The 19,575-nt window shown below is 44.5% G+C and overlaps 1 protein-coding gene across 9 annotated transcripts in view; it reads right to left on the bottom strand.

Moving 5' to 3' along the window:
* PLCD1 (phospholipase C delta 1) overlaps window positions 1-19,575 on the bottom strand; it is a 67,276-nt gene that overhangs the window by 23,867 nt on the left and 23,834 nt on the right. For all 9 annotated transcript variants that reach the window (XM_075144272.1, XM_075144274.1, XM_075144267.1 and 6 more), the window contains 3 exons: window positions 17,666-17,830; window positions 6,761-6,989; window positions 2,735-2,864 (listed from right to left, as the gene is read on the bottom strand). In XM_075144272.1, coding sequence (XP_075000373.1) covers window positions 2,735-2,864; window positions 6,761-6,989; window positions 17,666-17,693 — 387 coding nt within the window. In that variant the 5' untranslated portion in view covers window positions 17,694-17,830. The remainder of the gene's footprint in view (window positions 1-2,734; window positions 2,865-6,760; window positions 6,990-17,665; window positions 17,831-19,575) is intronic.

Genomic DNA, 19,575 nt, shown 5'->3' with positions numbered 1-19,575 from the left:
AACAAAATGCATGTCTCAGTTTAACCAGTCATCATACTAAACTCAACCTAACTCTGCTAAAGATCTCAGTGACGGCCATGGTGGCTTTGGCATTGCCCCAAGCAAGATGATAATGAGAGACTTTCTTCCCCTACGAATACTCCACTGGAGTCCTTCACTAACAGTTTATGGTGCACATATAAAACCAAACAAAATGATCATGATGCACAGCATTTCACAAACTGAACTGACAGCAAAAGGTTCGATTTGTCCTGACTTCAGAATCTGCTGGGTAAAAGCTATGGGCTCATCTCAGGGATGGGACAACCTGTGAAATGCTCAGTACTACAGACACCTTCAAATTAGGTTTGAGCAGTCCAGGAATTGTCTTTTCCTTGCTGCCTTACATGTCTGTATGATCCTGTGCTGTGGCTTTGGCAGATCTCACAAGCTAAGCTGAGCATGATGCTTAGCAACTGAAAAAGGAATATAAAGAGGGAAACCAACTGGTGGAGACTGCAAGGATGCCATGAATGACAGATGTTCTTTTCTTTAGGACACAACAGGGAAAATGACATATTGCTTCTAGAAAACTGGTATTATAACTGATGTGCCTTGGGAAGTTCGTTCATTAGTGTCCATTAAAGGTTGTGATGGAAATAGGACAATAGCATTGGCATCATAGTCATATTTCAGGACAGATCAGATGCACGGTACAAAACTGAGCTCCTTCTGCTTGCGCTACAAGAGCTCCAAATTAGAAGGAGAATCTCAGCCCAAAAGACTGTGTTTTACCTCACTTGTATGGATCATGAACGATGAGTCCTGAATGAACATTGGCCTGCCAGAAAAAGTCAGAACCTTTCTGATGCACCAGAATGAATATTCAGGTTGAAATGAAGTGAGCAATTAGAGGAGCTTTGCACAGTTTCTAGTTGCATTGCATATGTCTTACTCAGGTGTGTCTAAAACCTAGATGGGGACACAGAGTTATGTGATGAAAAGCAAGAATAATGTGAGAACATGCCCTGTAGTTCTCTCTTGGATCCTTGATCACCTTTCCTTCCTGTGACTGAATGAAGAAAAACTCACTAAGACAGAAAAGATCACGCTTTTAATATGCTGTAATGTCTCTCAGTCCATCAAAGATTAGGCAGTATGTAAACTGAAAATGTAATTGCTTTAGGAACAAGACAGACTCTTCCTGGAGGCAATTCAGCCCACAAGAGATCTGAATTAACCTCTGAAAAGCCTCTCTTTCCAGTGCCTATACAGGAAACTTATAACAATTACATGCCTAATGAGGGTACTTCAACTAGCTGCCTGCACTTAGATGGTTTGAATCAAGTTTTAGTAATTACTTGGAGTCCTTAAGCAAAAAGAGAATTGAACTTCATCAAGTTTCCACTCCTAGAGTTCCCTTGTAACTATTGCAGTAGCAGAAGAGGTTCATTGAATGAAGAGGAGACTGCACCTCTAAAAAAAAAGGGTGTCTTTTCAGATGTTTGATGTTTGAGATGTAGGGAGTGATTCATCTGACATATGTGAGATGTATCCTTTAGGATGAGGTGAATCACACCCCGGTGTCCATTCTTGGCTTGACCTACACAGACTGCAAAGGAAGTGTAAGTGACTACTTCCAATGTAAACATCTGCACTGGAGACATCTAACTCAGATGAATCCCAGCCCTATTGCTATTCTTCTGGGGTCTTCATGAGCAGGGAATAAAGCATGGGATATGCCAGCCAGAGCGGGCAGTACATCTGGAAGATTTTGCATGCTGAAATTCTTTAAGATCTGCTGATGACCTTCCCCCAATTCTTGCAGAGTTACCAGAGAGAGCGAGACCTTCATAAAGCAAGGATTAGGAAACTTGTACCTCCTTTAGGGCACGGTCCTAGTGAGATCTTGCCAACTTTCCCTGCTATCTGCTTACAGGAAGGAGCAGGAGAACTACAGCCCGGTGCCCAAAACCACCCACATGTTTACCGCTGATCAGAAAAAGCATTTCTGAAACTGCCCACCCATGAATTCAAATCCTGCTTTGGACAGGATGGAAGTTTGGAAACTATCCAGATGTTTTATCTCACCTCAGCAGGAAGGCTTCTTTAGAGAGAAACCAAAAGCTTAACAACTGAGAAATTTTCATCCCTTTCTTATCTTCTGATAGACTCAGCTAGCAAGCCAAATCTTGAGAATTTAGAAGTGTATGTCCTTGACCAGATTAAATATGCTTTGGGCTATTAAATCAACCAGACTGGTCCAGCTTGGGTGCAATGTTACATATCTATCATGAATCTGGGTTTTTTTCTCCTAATTTGCACTTTGTTTTTGTTTACACCTGTCTCTTGGCACCCTCCTCCTCTGAGAAGGTGAGGATTTGGGTTCATAATTGTAACCAAACCAATTTCAGCCAGACTTAGGCATTGACATGGGGTTGTGGCATGCAGAACTCCTGAAACACCTGGAGCTCAAAGTGCTTTTCCTTTTTTCTCACATTATCCATGTTTGCATCTCATATTCTCTGAATCCTGGCCAAATTGGGCACCAGTGGTAAAGAAAGACCTTAACACACCTTCATCAAAAGCATTGTGCTGGCCTAACTTAGTTGTTAGTGGGAATCTGCTGAGCACCAAAAACTGAGAGTCCTTCCTTGGTACGAGAAAAGATGCTACGTCTCCAAACAAAGCTGAAAGCTGTGGGAGACCTTGACCTCAGCCAACATCAAATACTTTATCTGCTTGCTCTCATTACCTGGAAAATCTTCTTGGCATGATAGTCATCAACTTCAATGTTCACTTCTTTCAGGAAGTTCTTGAGCTCTTTCAAGCTCATCTTGTTGTCTTTGTTTTTATCAGCTTTCCGCAGACAGGTATGAATCCAGCTGCAGGATGATGTAAGGAAATCTTTCCAGGTCAGTGCCTAGCCTAAACACCACCCTTCTGCTGCCCATGGAGGGCGAGAAATCTCTTCTAAAGACTCTGAACCACCTCTCCAGCTGCTGTAAACCAGCATGCTACCACTGAACAGCTTATATCATCTCACCTTCTGCTCTGAAAGAGCAAAATGGTGCTTTGGCAGAAGGAAAATCCGCTGTAATACAAGTGATCGTGACCCGGGAGAAGCTTTTCACCATCTGGCCAAGGCTGGATCAGCTCCCTTTACCCTGTAGGAGTTTCTGGCCACAGCCAGAGCCAGAAACAGTCTGATTTCTCTTTTATGACAGAAAGTGCATTCTGCTCCAGACTGTTAAAAGGGGATACAGGAAGGACGAAAAGAGCTCCCAAATGGTGCTTGGTAAACTCATTGTTACAGATTTGATCAATATTCAGTATATCAAGGTGAACACTGAACAGACATTCTCCAAAAGAAGCATTTTTTGACTCACTTTCAGCTTCCTTATTTATTTAGGGATATCTACCTATATGTCTTAAGGACATTGTCGTGAGCAGAATCAAACCAAACTGTGGGTCTTGGCTTCCCCTTGTGAAATGCACAGGATCTATTACTGTTTCGTACTGTGATAATAGTTCACAAGAGCTTGGTTTGTAATAACTTTAGTATATCTATGGATCTGGAGTAATTAACATAAAAAATGAGCTTCTTAATGTGATGCCAGTTGATTTGAACTGGCTGTCCCATGTTCTGTCAGTCTCTTGGGAAAATAATGTTAGACAGTTAAGATACCTTGCAGTTTTAAACAACAACAAAAAAGCTTTTTGAATCATGGAACAGACTCTCTTTAATTTGCTTTACTGTCAAATAAGAAAGGTCATCCAGCAAAATCTCCTATTTTTCAATAGGAAATTTTCAATTCAAGGAAAATGATCGAAGTCACAATTTGATCTCCACAAATGTGACGTTCCATGTCTTGCATAGGAAGCATTGCTTCAAACTCATTCTAAAAAAATCTTTAAAAAATGCCCAATCTTGATGTTAAGCAGAGTAAACCTCAGGATTAGCAAATACCAGCTGAGGTATATAGTACCATAACATTTTAACTGGACCTTTCAAAATAACCCCAAAAAAGGGCATTAACTGACAGCCTTAGGGCTGTAGACATAACCCTGAAACAGAGTATCCACCACAGCTACCACTGCATTCAAGTATTTCTGAACTATGGAGATATGTGTAAACTGTTTGTAAGTATTGTTAGTCTCACGGAAAGAGTCCTCACGTGCCTATTTGGGCCTGGGCTAGGAAAAAGCTGTTCCCGTTCCTGTATACATCCGGAGAGAGCCTGCTTCCTGCCTCTTGTTTTTAAAGGATCTGCCAGCTTCAGGGCTACCAGCTTTCTATTAGAAACCAGAGAGGGATGACTGAAACTACGTGGCAGGTATCCCATGAATGTGCTCAGAACAGAAATGCTGCAAAACTTCAGGTAAGTGATTTCCAACCAGGCGAAAAGCTCATACATAAATCCCAGAATCGAAGCAGACAGTGCCACACTACTCAAACGAAAAGTCCCCTGTATTTTCTGTTCTGAAGTCTTCCCTGCACACATAACTGCAATATTTGCTAAATAACCTATGGCAGCTTGTTGCAGGGTTGAATCTGAGGCTTAATAAAACAGTTCTGTATGTATAAGAACATCAGAAGTACTCATCAAGCATGTGGGAGTTTTATCTTTTTAGGAATACAGGACTGGAAAGGACACATAAGACACTAAATCGAGTCCCTTGCTACCACAGGCAACTCCATCATCTTATAAGCTGAACAAACTCCATCTGAAACTAGCAAGGTTTTTGCTTTCAATACTCGTTTTCAAAATCTTGCTCATTCCTTACTTGCTTTGCAAGATTTTGGAGGCTGGAAAAGATACACTGCAAGGCAATTCTCCAGTCATGGGGGACAGGCAGGGGACCCAACTCTTCTTGTCTACTGACTCTTCCCCTTCTGTGCTCACAGATGCGGAGAACACTTCTGAGGTTTGAGGAAGATCTGAGTAAGCTCACACTGCCAAGCAAACCCAGTGAAGATGGACTAAATTTAAAATCACAGGCTTTAATTAAACATCATCAAATTTCAAATGAGAAATCATGCTGTTCTGTAATTCCATGTTACGTTAAACGGCCTGAGACAATCCCAGACTGAAAGCCAGCACTGCACAGTAATTACTCTTCCAGAAATACGGCTTGCCTACCCACCCTATTTAGCTTCGATTCTGCTTTCCAAAGAGAGAAAGAGGCGCTTTTCCACACTGGAAATTTACAGCCTTCTTCCCTTGCAAATATCATTGTTATTTTTCCCCCTTTAGCAACCTTGTCTCTTCTTATGGGGAAGTTTTTCAGCAATATATTAAATTTGACACACTCCAGGGACAACTTTCTGTAGCCCAGATTTTCCCCACACACTATGGGGTGGGGGAAGCCTTCACATTTAAAAGGAAAACTGCCAGGGTGCAACAGCACCAAAGTTTCAAGATTTCAACTTGTCTAGGGACTGCTCCCTACCACCACGGACACACAACTGATAACACTGCTGAGGAATGACCTTACAGCCTAGAGCTTGAAAAACCATCCAAAAAGACACTCATAGTGCAGGAAATAAACACAGCATCCCATGCACATTGGAACTAATGGAGTTCGATTCCTTTAAACGAACAACACTATGGTTGTGCGAGTGCTCATTAGACTTCAGAGAATCCACAGAAGCATAAAGCCTGATGAAAGCTCAGCATTTATGTGCCATCTCCTCCATCATCAGTACATTATTACCCAGCAGGGAACCCACACGGAGTGAAGCCTTGACTGAGGGCAAGACTCCCTGGTGCCTGCTCAGGCGCAGACTCCAGCTTTGTGATTTTCCCCAGCTGAGGATTTTGCGTCTCCCCTCCTCTCCACAGATGCTTTGATGTTGAACAAAGCATGAAGCTCACACAACCTTCTCTCACTGAGAGCACTATCTGGTTTCCTCTCTGATAGCTGGATGCCTATCTTTGTGAAGCTTAAAGGAACTTAGTATTTTATGACTGCTGCGGCTCTGTCAAATCAGGGTGAAATTGGCCAACAGGTTCATATGTCACAGTCAGGGCCTCAGACACACAGGGACTGCAGAAAATCCATCAAAAACTGCACCCACAGATATTCTTTCTTTTTATAGGGATGTGAGACCTGTGGTCGCAAAGCAACTTACTGAGTGGAATACAACCCTAGGGAAAATTCCCTGTGAATTCAGCAGAGCCAGGGTTTCACCCAATAACTAACTCACTCTCCTTCACTGCTCTGCTACTTTTCCTTTCCAATGTCTGCATTGTCACTAGAGCAATTGGAAATTCTTTCAGGGCAAAACTTCCTCCCAAGCTGAGGCAAATAAGGAGTAATTTCATTAAAGTCAATGGAGTTACCCCAGAGTAAATCTGGCAGTCAGAAGAGAAGAATCAGTTCCCTCGCCTTGTATTACTGAGAAACATGATAAACAGTACGGGCTTTTCATGCCTTGCCAAGAAGTGTCTGTCCTGGAGTTTACTGCAATACAAGTGAAACAGACCCCTGGAGAATACAAAAAATAATGATTGTTTTATCTGGAGCTCCCTGAAAGAGGCAATTCTTTGCTTAAGGAGCTATGTGAAGCCTGAATCTACTCTTGCTTTTATCACTGCAAAACAGGGAAAAAAAGCATTGGAAACCAGGGAGTTTGCCCGGGTGCAAAATCAGTGTGAGAGAAAACTTAGTGCCCAAGGCCAATAGGAAAAAAGGGGGTTAGTCTACTATCTCCACCCACAGAGAAAGACAAGTGCATCTTTGTGTGTGATTAATCACTTTATAAGGCAAAGGATACTGTTGGAGTTTCTGTTTCTGGTTCATGGAGTTGCTGTGGGCTATGATTTTCCCAAGGCCGGAGATCCAGTGGTTGGCATCGTCCTCTGAACTCGCAATGAGGTCCAGGTTTTTCCGCTGGTCTTTGAAAATGATGGAAAAGCAGCGATACTCTGGGACATCCTTGGCGTATTTTTCCATACCTTCCGTTTTATGGCCTGACCTCACATCCCGAATATCTTCAATGGAGACTGTGGAAAGAAAGCAGAGCCTGCTGTCAGCAGGGGTTCAGTCAGCCTTATCTCTACTTGGTGAGGGATATTAAGAAATTACTCTTTCTCCTTTTCCTGCAGGGAATCTGGAGGATTCCCTTCCCTTTCCCCCCTTCCCCAAACTTTGGTACTAAAGAAAGCTCAAATCAAAATGAGCAGAAAGAGCAAGAAATTAAAAAACAAAACAAAACAAAAACGCTTTCCCTATGTTCTTTATTTAACAAAGAAGCAGAATGTGCACTAGATGCATATACATGCATAATATATGGGAGCAGTCTGGTGTCACCCATACTCCATCCTCACCGCTGTCAAGGGTAAACTTGATCCTCTTTGCTCTAAGAAAGCAAAACACTGCTTTCAAGACCATCCTTCCCCATTTCCATCTCTGCCCTTCAGCTAGCGGAAATGAGCCCTGAATTCGCACCAAGTTTCCAAAACGTACACGCAAGGCAATCCAGAAAGAGCGGTGCATTCAAGAGATTACATTATTAAACAAACATAAGTAACGGAAACATCTCTACGCTGCCCCTGAGAGCATGCAGATGCCCTCAAACTGTGCCGAAATCAGGCAAGCTCCCAGCAGCATGCACAGCCTCTTTTTGTCTTTCATGGAGTTGGTGGGCCACTTAATATATCTACAAAGGACTGAGAGGAAAGGGCAGAAACTGCTTAATCACACTTGACTGCTGAGAAATGTAACACTGAAGAAAGGTTAAATACACACAATAGATGGCAAAAATGTTTGCAAACAGTGTTGGAGTCCATAAACAAGAAAGTCTCATTGCATTTTGTTGGGTGGGAGACAGACCAGTTAACATTTTGCAAACATCTACCAATACCGTCTCAGGGCACACATAGAAAAGGCAACACACCTGAGATATATTCAGCCATCTTCTATATCAAGCATGCCAAAAAAAGGATATAATCACAGGAATTGGAAAAAAAAATGGCTTAACTTCTCCTTACCTCAAACTGTAAATTACAGGTAAAAATTATTTCCTGTGTCACAGATGTGTGACACCGATTTTATTTGTGCTTATCTTGAAGGAACTTTGTTGAAAAGCAGTAGGCGACTGTAAAATATCCCCACTGTTTAGCTAAATAGGAGAGACTTGCCTTTAAACATCCATTTTATCTGCTCCTTCATTTAAATTGGTGCAATTCCACCATTGAAGTGCCAGTTCATTCAAAGTCAACGCTGCAGAAAAACACAACTCAGTATCCACCCTGCACGTTTTTAGCATGGCTGCCCTGGGATCATCCAAAATTTATCATATGCTCATTAGAGTCTGAAAACTTTCCTTTTTTCCCAGGGCAGTCATGATAATGCTCTGCTGCTGGGGGGGGTGGGGCAGGGAAAAAACACCCAAAACTTCAGTCTTCAAAACTCAGTGACTTTCCAAAACCAACAACTTGACCTTTGCTTTAAATTCTCACCACATGTTGGGGTGGTCAAACATCTTCCACAGCACTTTGCTGGTTGGTCCCTATACGAAAACATACCATGAGGACCTTACTGGAGCTGGCAAAGCTCCTCCCTGACAATTATGAGCAATTATCTTTGTGTGGTCTTTTATTATCACTTTGTAAAGGCCAACAGTTGATCAGTCAGACGGAGAGGGGAGGAAAAGGTTGGGTTGGGATGGGCTGCTGTGGAATTATGTTATCTGGCCAATTTACCGTAGAGTGAAAGTTTATGGTTTTGAGTACTAAAACCATCCTTGAAAGAAAAGGCCTGCAATTCCCTTGTATCTGGGCTGCTAATGGAGAGCTTTGCTGATGATTTTGCCTGTTAACTAGGACATTGGGCAAATGATAGTGATTGTGCCTTAGGTAGAACTACACCCTTAATGTAAAGGATGCTATCATGTTTGGACGGATTCAGTTCAATCAAAAAGTCTAAAGTTTAGTTAGGCTCCTTTTATAGCCAATGTGAAAAAAAGAAACTTTTGGAACACAAATGTTCTGTCCTATTTAGACAAAAACTTTAGGGTAAGATAAATCATACACTCAACCCATGGCTACAGTGGACCCTTGACCAGAAAGGAAGTCCAGGCTGAGCATCTCAGATGCAGACTTGTGCCATGCAGATGGTCCATAAGTAGGTGATTCTTCTCCACTCCCGGTCTTTTCTGGTTATAGCAGTGCCAGTGGAAGGATCATCCTGTTGTTCCTCATCACCTGCCAACTGCTCACCACTGCTTGGCTCATAAGAGTTACTGTCCCTTCAGAATGGCTAGTTAGTCTGCTTGTGCAATCAATCCCTAAACTTTGGGTTGGCAGCAACCTCGTGTTTCCAAGACTAGAAAATCTGATGTTAAATATTGGAAATTTAGAATGGATTCTTTGGAAACCATTACCTGGCAAAGCAAACCCACTGGAAAAGAGAGCTGTGTGGGAGGAAAAAAAGATTGAAAACCTGTGTCTGGAAGAGCTGCCTTGATCTCTTTGGGGTATGCTGAGAAGAGGATGATAGAGGGCACAGAGCTCCTCGATGCAGAAAAGGTACAAGGAAAGCTGAAGAACAGGATTGGTGTCTACTGTAGTCACGTAAGAGACAAGGAGAGAAACTATCAACGCAGGAACTGTTAAAAAAGCAGGGTAAGGGAGGACACTTTTTAAAGCTTTCCATAGCTTGGTCATGTGTACTGCTTTCATCTATCAATAAAAAAGCTGAAGCCAAAGGAGTTGGCCCAAGCCATCTGCAAATGTTACCTCTTTTCTGGAAAATCTTAACCCAGCATGAGTATATTATCAGCTGTTCCCAGACAGTGAGCATACTGTATTAGCAGTCCCAAACTAACTGTGTGCTCAGCTGAGCTATCTTCAGGAAGAAATCAGAAATAACTGGGGGACAGTGACATTTCACAGCAGAAGAACACTTACAGCAAATACCCATCAATCACGTATCCCTGCAACCTGCCTGTTCCTTCCCCATCACACCACATTAGGGAGGCAACCACAAGCAGAAGAGAATCTGGAAAGTTTGCATCTACTTCTCCTGAGTGTTTACGTCTGCTGAAGAGGTGGTTTGTGTAAAGCCCAAAGCATGAAGCACAACACAAGGAAGCTTGTGTCCTTCCTGGCCTCCAGACATCGAGTCAAACAGGTAACATCCTGGTCAGCCTTCCTGGCTGCTGTGGATGCCACTTGGCCAGTGCCAAGGCTCCCCACTGACATGCACATGCAGCATTCCCTGGAGCTGGTGAAATTACTCCTGTCTGAGGGAGTCAGGGAGTCTCAGGGAGGTGTTGAGAACTTTCTTTTTAATCCTCCTTTCAATTTTCATCACTGGATACTGCCCTTGTGCTCCTCCCTTGCTAATTCTCAGACCAGTGCCCTTCTGTTTCACCTCTGGCATTAGCAGGCAGGTATGAGTCAGGCCCACAGGATGCAGGAGGCCAGTTTTGACAGCCATGACGTTTTCAAGCAACCAACATGTATCTTTTGGGTGTCTCTTGATTTGGATTTCTCTCTTCATGGCTTTCAAGGAGCTTGCTGTTACACTTGCAAGCTCATCTCCTCATGCAGAAGGATGAGGAACACCTCTCAAAGGAAAACAAAAGCTGTGATTCACACTGATGTGCCTGTAACCGGACTTAGAGAGTCTGCAAGTACCCAAGTCCAAAACAGTGACCCACAAAACCTTGCTGAGCGGGTGCAGAGCCTCACCTGTGCCTCTGTCTGACCCACAAGCTCCCCCATGTCCTAGAAGTTAGTTTCTTCCTTCAAGTGGCCCCCGCACAAAAGGCTCCCTACCTCCATCCAGCAGGACCTGGGCTGGCCTGACCATCCTCCACGAGGTGCCCTGAGACACACCCCAGTGCAAGGATTTCAGCCCCACGTGCATGTGGAGAGGAGATGGCCATTCGTGTGAGAACCATTCCTGCAGGAAGCAGTAGGGAGAAGGACACAATCACCCTAAAAGCTGTAACCCCGGAGGGCTTCAGGAGTGCATCCGAGTCACATGTATGCACTACAAGCATAGTGGGCAGCCAAAAATACATGTGTTGAGGAGCCAGAAGGACAAGCCTGACAAGGTGTCCTAATGATTAGAGCATTTGTCTGAGAGTGAGACATGAGCCGTGGCCATTGGCCTCTCCATCTCTTCTCCAGTCATTCCCAAGGTGAAATGTCCAGACTATGCTGGAAGCAGGACAGTAAAACACGTTGGTAATCCTAAAGAATACAGAGAAAGGAGGAATGGAGGCAGACAGCAATCACCCTTTGCCTTCCTCCTGTTTGACAGGCAGCCCTTTGAGAGGAGATATTTTTTCAAGAGTCTTACAGAAAACAGAGAGAACAAGGAACTGAACCCACATCTCCTGCAAACCACTGAGTCTGTGAAGGACAAGGACCAAAAGGTGCTTCTCCTTCCTTGTGTCTTTGCTGATAAAGAGGGAGAGGAGGGTCAATGTATAGAGACTTGGAGGCACTGCCAAAACAGCCGGCCTTGAGTTACTCATGAGGAGAGGGGGGCAGGTTTTTCACTCTGGGGGAATACTCCTCAGATCTTTCCCTTTCCTTATCCTACCTCCCCGTCATTAGCAAGTGATCTCTGCAATGTGGCATTCAGTCACGTTGAATTACTCCTTCCCACTGTAATTGTCTCAGTAAGTCACTTCTGTTTACTGTCAGGAAATGCAGATGAGAAATGTACTCAGCTGTTAATAGCTTGCACCATATTTGCACACAATACTGCATGTCTGCAGAGAGATCAGACCTTCACCAGCTGCAGCTCAGCCAGGCTGGCTTAGCATCTTGTCAAGAACAGATGAAAGCTGCTACCTGACCCCAGGACTGCCCTGCCAGCCAGGACGGCTGCAGCGAGACTACATGGACTTCACAACACACGGAGCACATGGGGCAAACTGGCACTGCGTGCTGCTTCTCTCTTTGGTTTTACCCCAGAAAAAGCAGTTTAGTTGATTTCAGTTTCACCATAGGTGACTGATGCTAATGGCCAAACGCAGTTGGGATAACCTTTGTTATCAGCAGGAGCTGGAGCACTGTCAGCTCCCCGGACCGGGAACACCAACATCACCCTCATCGCTAAGGCATGCTTTAACATAATGATTCAAGGGTGGGTTTAGCATGAGCCCCACTGTGCTGTGCCTTCTTAGCCCTGACCGCGTTGCTCTCTCATCTCCTTGTGTGTGAATTACTGCAGGTCCCAGCTGCTGATTCCTCATCTGTTCTCTTCTCCTCTCCCCCTCCACTGACTTGCTCGGCACGTTGTTTTAACTTGAGATCTGCTGCACAGCAGTCTGCCTTCACTGCTGGTGGGTGTCACCAGCTGACAACCAGTGGTATAATGCACATGTAATTTTACAGGTTGTTTGGAAATACCTTTTAATATAAGATCTTTACCCAATCTTTCTGTCTACCCATCACAGCTTGGGGCGTTGATGTAAATAGAGTGATCTCTATTTACATTCCTTCCACACATCACAACCAGGGCCCTGCAAACTATTTCTGTAACTAGTTCCTACTTCTCCTGCCATTACAGTGCCGCTAAATTTGGATCTAAGGCTCTCAGCACTTCTGTCTTTGCATTTAACATATGCTATGGAGAATAAGGTCAATATTTGTCAGCACACTGCCTGTGATGAAAACTGTCCCAGCAACGCATGCGGTGGCCTCATTCAAAATTAAATCGAAAAAACAGGCAGCTCTGCATTTGAAATTACTTGGTTTATGGGTTGAGTGATTTTGATAACAACTAATGAGACCCACAGACAGATGGTTTTGTTTTCACAGCTGACGGCCGCCTTGCATAACACACTCACATCAGCAAATGTTTTTCCAGGGACAAATACATGCCTGACCATGAAGCAATGATTCCTAAAGAAACTGCCTAACCAGCTCCAGAAGGAAGGTGTCGGTGCAGTCAGCTGCCTGCTGTGTGTATACAGGTTGCTGAGAGTTTCTGTTGACTTTAGGCACTTATCAGGAACAATTTAAAGTTTTCACTTCTTGACTTAAGCAAACACAGAGGAATATCACATCCTTTCTGTTCTTCTGCAAGCAAGTTCAGGGCATTGATTCAATGGAGACAATCGTTCATTCTTCCACAAAAATGGTATGGTATGTTCATCGCATGGTATTTTAAGGGCATTCCTAAATTTCACAGAAGCTCAAAAATGAAGAAAAAAGTTTTCTGATGAACACTGGTAGTAGGCTATAAACATAAAGCTTTTGTACTATGTTTAAACCATGCAAAAACATCCTATAATTGGGCTGGAAGTCAGATGAACTGGAACAAATTCTGTGCATTTTTAATAGTGAGGATAATTAATCATAGATCAAAATATGAATTTCATTATTTTAAATAATAATACAATCATCACTTGCAATATTGAGTTGTGCAACTGAATTTAGCTCACCTCTGTAAATTGCTCCCAAAACTGATTCTTTTAAGCAAAATACAGAAAAAAACCCAACAGCAGTAGTTTTTCAATAAAGTTTTTGGCCAGAAATGGAAATATTTCAGCCAAAACTCCTGAACTTCTTTCTTGACTACACTGCTCTTGACTCAACGACGCACCCCCAGTGAGTCATCCTTGGTGCAGTGTGTGAAACTCGCTCATGGCTGTCATGGGAAACGTCATCTCCCTGAGCCTCCAGCAGAGAGAGAGCGCAGGAGGTAGCAAAGCACCAGCTTCTCCGGGGCTCCACGGTAGCACCCCTAAATCTAAACGACTCATTCGGTCTTTTCCTTCTGGCTTTGAACATTCTTTTTCTCCACGAAACGCTCAAAAGGATGTTTCACTGGAAAGGTTTCAACTATCCCTACAAATGCCCAAGTTCAGAGAGTTTTTAAAGGGATTGAGTCTGGCTTAAGCGAGCTCACGCTGGGGATTTCAGCTGGTTTAAGAAAAGACTTTCAAAAAGCGATTTCACTGAAAGCAGCACATGCCTTTTTGCTCTTTTTTTCACATAGGTGAGACCTGATATTTGACCACAGCTAAACAAGACAGTGTTACTGACAGGCTGCTGCTCTTTGAACACAAGCCCCTCTGCCTCCTTTGGCTCCCCTCCCTCCCACCATAGCGATGCTCAGGAGTGAACTGGCTCTGAACGAACTGGCTGTTTACCAGCCCCCTTGCACAAATCTTTTCTTTGCTCCAAAACTGTTTATCCTGCCACTTGAACCCTGTTGTCTTGGCCCCAGGGAGAAAGGTGTCCCATGTGTAAAAGCCTCATGGGCCAAAGAACCTTCCACCCTGACCGTGGCTCTACACAACATTTAAGATAACAGAGAACAGCAGTGTGTTTATGGGTCTGGTATGCAGTGCAGACACAGGATGTAGCAGGCTATGGTGAAAAATGGATTTTTAAAGATGCTTTTGTGCAGCCCTTCGTGCCCAGCACTCCTATGTTTCTGTAGGAGCCGACCAGAGAGTAAGCACAGGGCATAACATGTTTGTTGGAAAACTGCCCACTTAAGATGCTTCAAGGGCTTTTGGAAAAAAGCTGTTCCCTTGGGCCTAAATGGAACATACTGAAAAATAATGGATTATGGATAATAAGGAAAAAATGGATTATGTTCTACCTGAGTAGAAACCATATTGGCATGGCAGCCTATCCCCTAAAAAGCCTTGTGGGTAATACAGCTATCAAAACCGCATCCAATCTAGATTTCCAGTTGTTTAAAATAAAGACAACAGAGGAAGGTACTGGTTGTACCCCATGTATCCGATCCAGGCAACATCTGTGCCTGTGACAACTCTGATATGTTGGGTTTTTTTAACTTCAGGTATCTGAGATTCTTCTGTCTACCTTGGCAGTCCCCAGTTTTATCTACTAGAAACCATCACACAATGGTTTACAAATAGCTTTTCTGCATGATTATACGAACAGTAACAGGAATAACAGGAAACTGTCCAAACAAAAACATAACCCTTACCCTACCCAGACTTTGCTCCTCTGAGGTGCCTCCATCTGCTTGCTGTCAGCAATGCTGCAGATAAGATTAGACCTGCTGCTAAAACCTCCCAGTTTCCATTCTGGTCATTCTTTTTCCTTCCTAAAAAAGGCAGCTTATCTGCAGTTTTAGAAAGGCTTTGTACTGGAGGGCAAAGTTACCGTCTGTTAACAAGGAAGGGTGACCCTCTGGAGAGACTCGCCTTGAAGTCCCTGATTTTGAGTATCAAATCATGACCCTGCACTCTTCCTCTGATTTGACTGCCTTCTCACACCAGACCAAATGAGAAGGCAGCCGTAGTGATAGAGTCCACCAGAGGACATAACACTAACCAGGGTAATCCTCTCGATACCTAAACCCAAAGCAGCCTGCTGAAATTAAAAGCTTGAGAAAGAAACTCAAACCCAGTGATGACTCTGAAAATTTGGGAACGGAAGGTCTCAGAGAACCAACAGAGGAGAAAGGCATGAGAAAATGGATGTCCTTGGAGTTATGGCTTGGGACTGGGCAGGCATCAGTCCAGTCAGTACTCATCTCTCTTGTTGACTTCCAGGTGCTGTGGAGCACCTGCTGAAAGCAGCCCCGAGGCGGCCCTTCAACCCTCCCACAAGCTTGCGCCACAACTGCAGGCACAGCTTCACATCCTCCCAGGAGCATGTGGGACACAGCCTGCCCCGGCACGCTTGGTAGGTCAACCTGGCACCAGGCACGCTCCCACAGCCAGCCGGGCGTACAGGTGCAAAGCCAGCCCGGCCAGAGCCCTGCCAGAGCTTGCTTTTTCAGAGCAGCAAGGACAAGCTCTGCCTCGACTGCTTTGACTCCCTTCCTGCTCTCCCAATGATAAAAAAAAGGAATCTTTCTCTGGGGAAAGGTGTGCGTGCATGGAGGCGTTATGGAGCATGTGTGCGGGCGTGAGTCTGTGGGCAATATTACTCCATCTTCACTTTGCACTGAGGACACTCCCAGAGCACAGTAAGTTCTCCTTCTTGCAGTGGCATTGCCTCTGTCTCCAGCAGTGTGGCAATGTTGGTTGTGCCCAGTTAGCAAAGTGTATCTTCAGTGCTGTAAATCCACACCCACACAGACACACTCCCACCCTGTGCCCAACACCCAGCTCAAAGGATCTGATCTCGCTGCAGGACTCTTATTGCAGCTTAGTACGTAAAAATGTTACAGTTGCGCCAGCTCTCCGTGCCACTGCCCCAGCAATGGAGCCAATGCGTTCAACCAGTGCTTCTCCAAGCAGACCTCAAGGTCCCTAGAGCCACAGCACAAGGACCCCCCTCCCATTTACTTCAGAGGACCAGGTGGGGTCAGGACTGTTACTGGAGTTGCTCTCAGCCCCCATAATGTGGAAATTGCTGGCTCAGAGCACAGGAAAGCAAGCTCTGAAAGTGAGCCTTCTCAACTCATGCCCTTGTTTGTTTTATAGCAAGACATTACCTGGGACTTTGCTTTTATATGGGACAGAGCTCAACAGAGCAGGCATTCCTAGGGAGCAAATGTTCACTAAGGCTTCTGCATTTGTTGTTGTTGTCATGGGTTATTGCATTGGTACCTAAACAGCCCAGCTGAGCTCAGGACCCTGCCATGCTGGGCATGCAAACACCCAGTAAGGGACAGCCTCTAATGCAAAGTCTTTTATAGCTAGGTAGAGGAGGAGAAAGAAAATGCGTGGGGAAGGATGCATAAAGAAATTAAATAAGGTGCCCAAGGTCATGTGGGAAGAGCGTGGCTGTCCGGATTATAAACCATTTTGCCCTGCTACCTTACTCCTCCTACTGAAGATCTTATCACTGCTTGTGGGAGGGGGATAATTTGGAAGACCTACCCTTCATTTAGTTAATTGTGATTGTTACCAAAAAAATTGTGTAAATAACACAGTGTGTTCTACATTTCAACATGCCATAAAATATATTCCACATTATTCATTTACCTCCTGGCTTTACAAGACTGTGATGATTAGTGACAGAGAAATATGTCAGAAAAATACCAAATAAGAAAAAACAGATATAAATAGAGATAAACAGATATACACTCTGCCTGATCCCATTTTGACTGCACAGTTGGGCTCCTGGTCCCAATTACAGTCCCAAGCTGGGTGATGCTGGCACAGAATGATTTTCTCTGTGTCCATACAACGCTGAATGTCGTATCTGGACTTTTTGCAATGGGGCAGATTCTGAGTTTCCAAGATACGGATGAGAACAGGCTTTCCTTCCCAGAGAGACCTCCTGCTAGCCCTGGGATCTCCACATCTCTGTGGTTCCCTTGTGAGGCTTAAATGCCAGCTTTCCCAGGGGATGCAGGCAGAAAAGAGGTGTCCTGGCAGAGCTCAGACCAACAGCCCAAGCGCACCATACCACACCGCAGATGCTCAAGCCATGTCTCACACCGAGCATTAGGGCTCGGGCACCTGAGTAACCTGAACTCTTGCTTTGGGGAGGAAATGAGACAGGCAGGGCTGCTGAGCCCAGCGCAGCCCACCCCACAACAATTTTAAGTGGTAGCTCATGAGCTTGGGAAATGTGGCCATTCCTGACTCTGCAGATTCCTCCCAGCTGTCTCCAAAGCTGACAGCATCACTCTGTGTGTTACAGGAGGTGTGAGGGATCTGATCTCATTGCTCCAAGCCCTGCCTTCACACCGCAAGCATGATGGTGCTGGTTCACCCCAAGCATCTCTGCCCACAGTGTCCCACACCTGTGATGAAGCAAACTTTACTTACAGATCTGTGACTCTGGAGACCTCAGCATCTTCTTCGATTCCTGCCATATGGTTTTGCAGTCCTCCTGGAGCTTATAAAACCGCTCCTTTCTCCAAGAGCCTGACTTCACTTTTAGCAGCTGGCTGCCCTTCAGGAGGAACTTCAGATCCTTGTCATCTTTCAGGCCTGTGGAGAAACAGCAGTGGTAATGTTGTAAGAGTCAACTCAAGCAATTATGCACCCAGGGTCTTCCCGTCCACAGGACACTAATCACAGACATAGGCAGACCACTGCAGTGTAGCCAGGTCTGGGGAGGATAGCTGAGCAGAGAGACCCAGAAATCTGCCATGCCACACTTTACGCTGACAGAAGAGGCTAGAGCCGTGTAGATTTCTTAGATTGAGTCCAAAGACTTTTGTACTGTAATTCTCAGGTGGTTTACAAACATCTTCTTCCCAGCAAATACAGCCTAATGTTAGGATGCAAAAACAACAACAAAACCAACAACATAACAGTAAAAGCAGAGGAAAGAAAGTTGTGTAACTTGTAATTGGAGTACTGTCAGGAACTTTCAAGTGATTTCAAATCTATTCTGCAACAAATTTCCTTTGTGGAAACAGGAATACACAAAGATATCTCTCTTCCTTCTCTGGCAAGCAGTCCCCTCCCATCCACACGGGAATTTTGAAGATCAGTGTCATGAAGCTTAGGACGTACACAGGTAAGTTTGGTGACAGGCAGCATCACATCAATAAGGTAGCAATAAGGTATCAACCATGCTCCCCTCATTGCCCAGCTAGTATCCGAGGGGACCTTTACCTTTCTTACCCTACTAGGCTACCACAATGCCAACTAGTAATAACCAGACCTTCTGGTTCCAAAAACTTCAGATTTCACATCTTAGGCTATATCCAGGAAAGCACTTAGACATCTAGAGAGGCAACAGGCATCTACTGAGACTTTGAAAACATAGATTTGGCATTCTACATGATTATGAATGTCTCAGCAGTATATGACTTCCACATACCTAAATACCTTGGAGATTCTGTCCCTCAAACCAACCATTAATTACAGATCTGGAGCATGTGGGCTGGGGAGGGTGAGAGCATGAAAACATGTGAAACACATCCTGGGCTTTCTGTAATATGCACCTTGCACCTCTCTGACATTGCATGACAGGCTGGTTCAAAGCTGGTGAAACAGCATTTAACTCTGTAGTACTGACCAAGCACATCCCAGCTCAATGGGATTTTTGCTACCCTTGTCTTGACAATGCAGAGAACCACTTGGCCGCTTGCAGCCACCTGACACTCACATCATGGGAAATTTTCCGATGCCACGTAAACGTAATGCAGGGTCTCACAAAGCAGAAATCCAAGACAACTGATTTATGCAATAACATTTATATTGCAGTGTGGCATTCCCCCGTGACATTGGGTTTGTTCTCCTCTGGCAGACACAGCTGCCTTGAATAGTTGTTTTGTAAACAGGGCAAGGCAATAAACTACCAAGCATCACTTCAGGCATGCTTGAAAAACAAAACCCAGCATGAGATCCAAGTGGCCAAAACCGCAGACTCCTGACAATCCATACATGAAACTGAAGTGCCAGGTGCTGCAGACCACCAAGGTGGGTTATGGTAGCAGCAGCAAAAAGCAGCACCATGTGTTTGTAGCTGGGATACGCTGGCCTAAAGAGAGCATTTTAGGTTGCCAAAGAAAGCCTGAGATCTCCGTCAGAGATAAATATTAGGGGTGTCCAGTGTCCACTCAGTGAGCCGCTCATACCACTTTACTGGTTTTACAGATGCCAAGGAGCATGCCCAGCTGAGGCATCCAGAGCTGAAAGTGCCCCAGTAGGAGCTGGAGATCCTGAAAAGGTGGCTGTGGCCTCTCTCTTTCCTCTACATTCAATTAACTATCTCATTAATT

This window comes from Calonectris borealis, chromosome 2 (genome assembly GCF_964195595.1).
Source record: "Calonectris borealis chromosome 2, bCalBor7.hap1.2, whole genome shotgun sequence".
Lineage (NCBI taxonomy): Eukaryota > Metazoa > Chordata > Aves > Procellariiformes > Procellariidae > Calonectris > Calonectris borealis.
The sequence above is the reverse complement of the archived record's forward strand: the minus strand, read 5'-3'. Positions and strand labels throughout refer to the sequence as shown.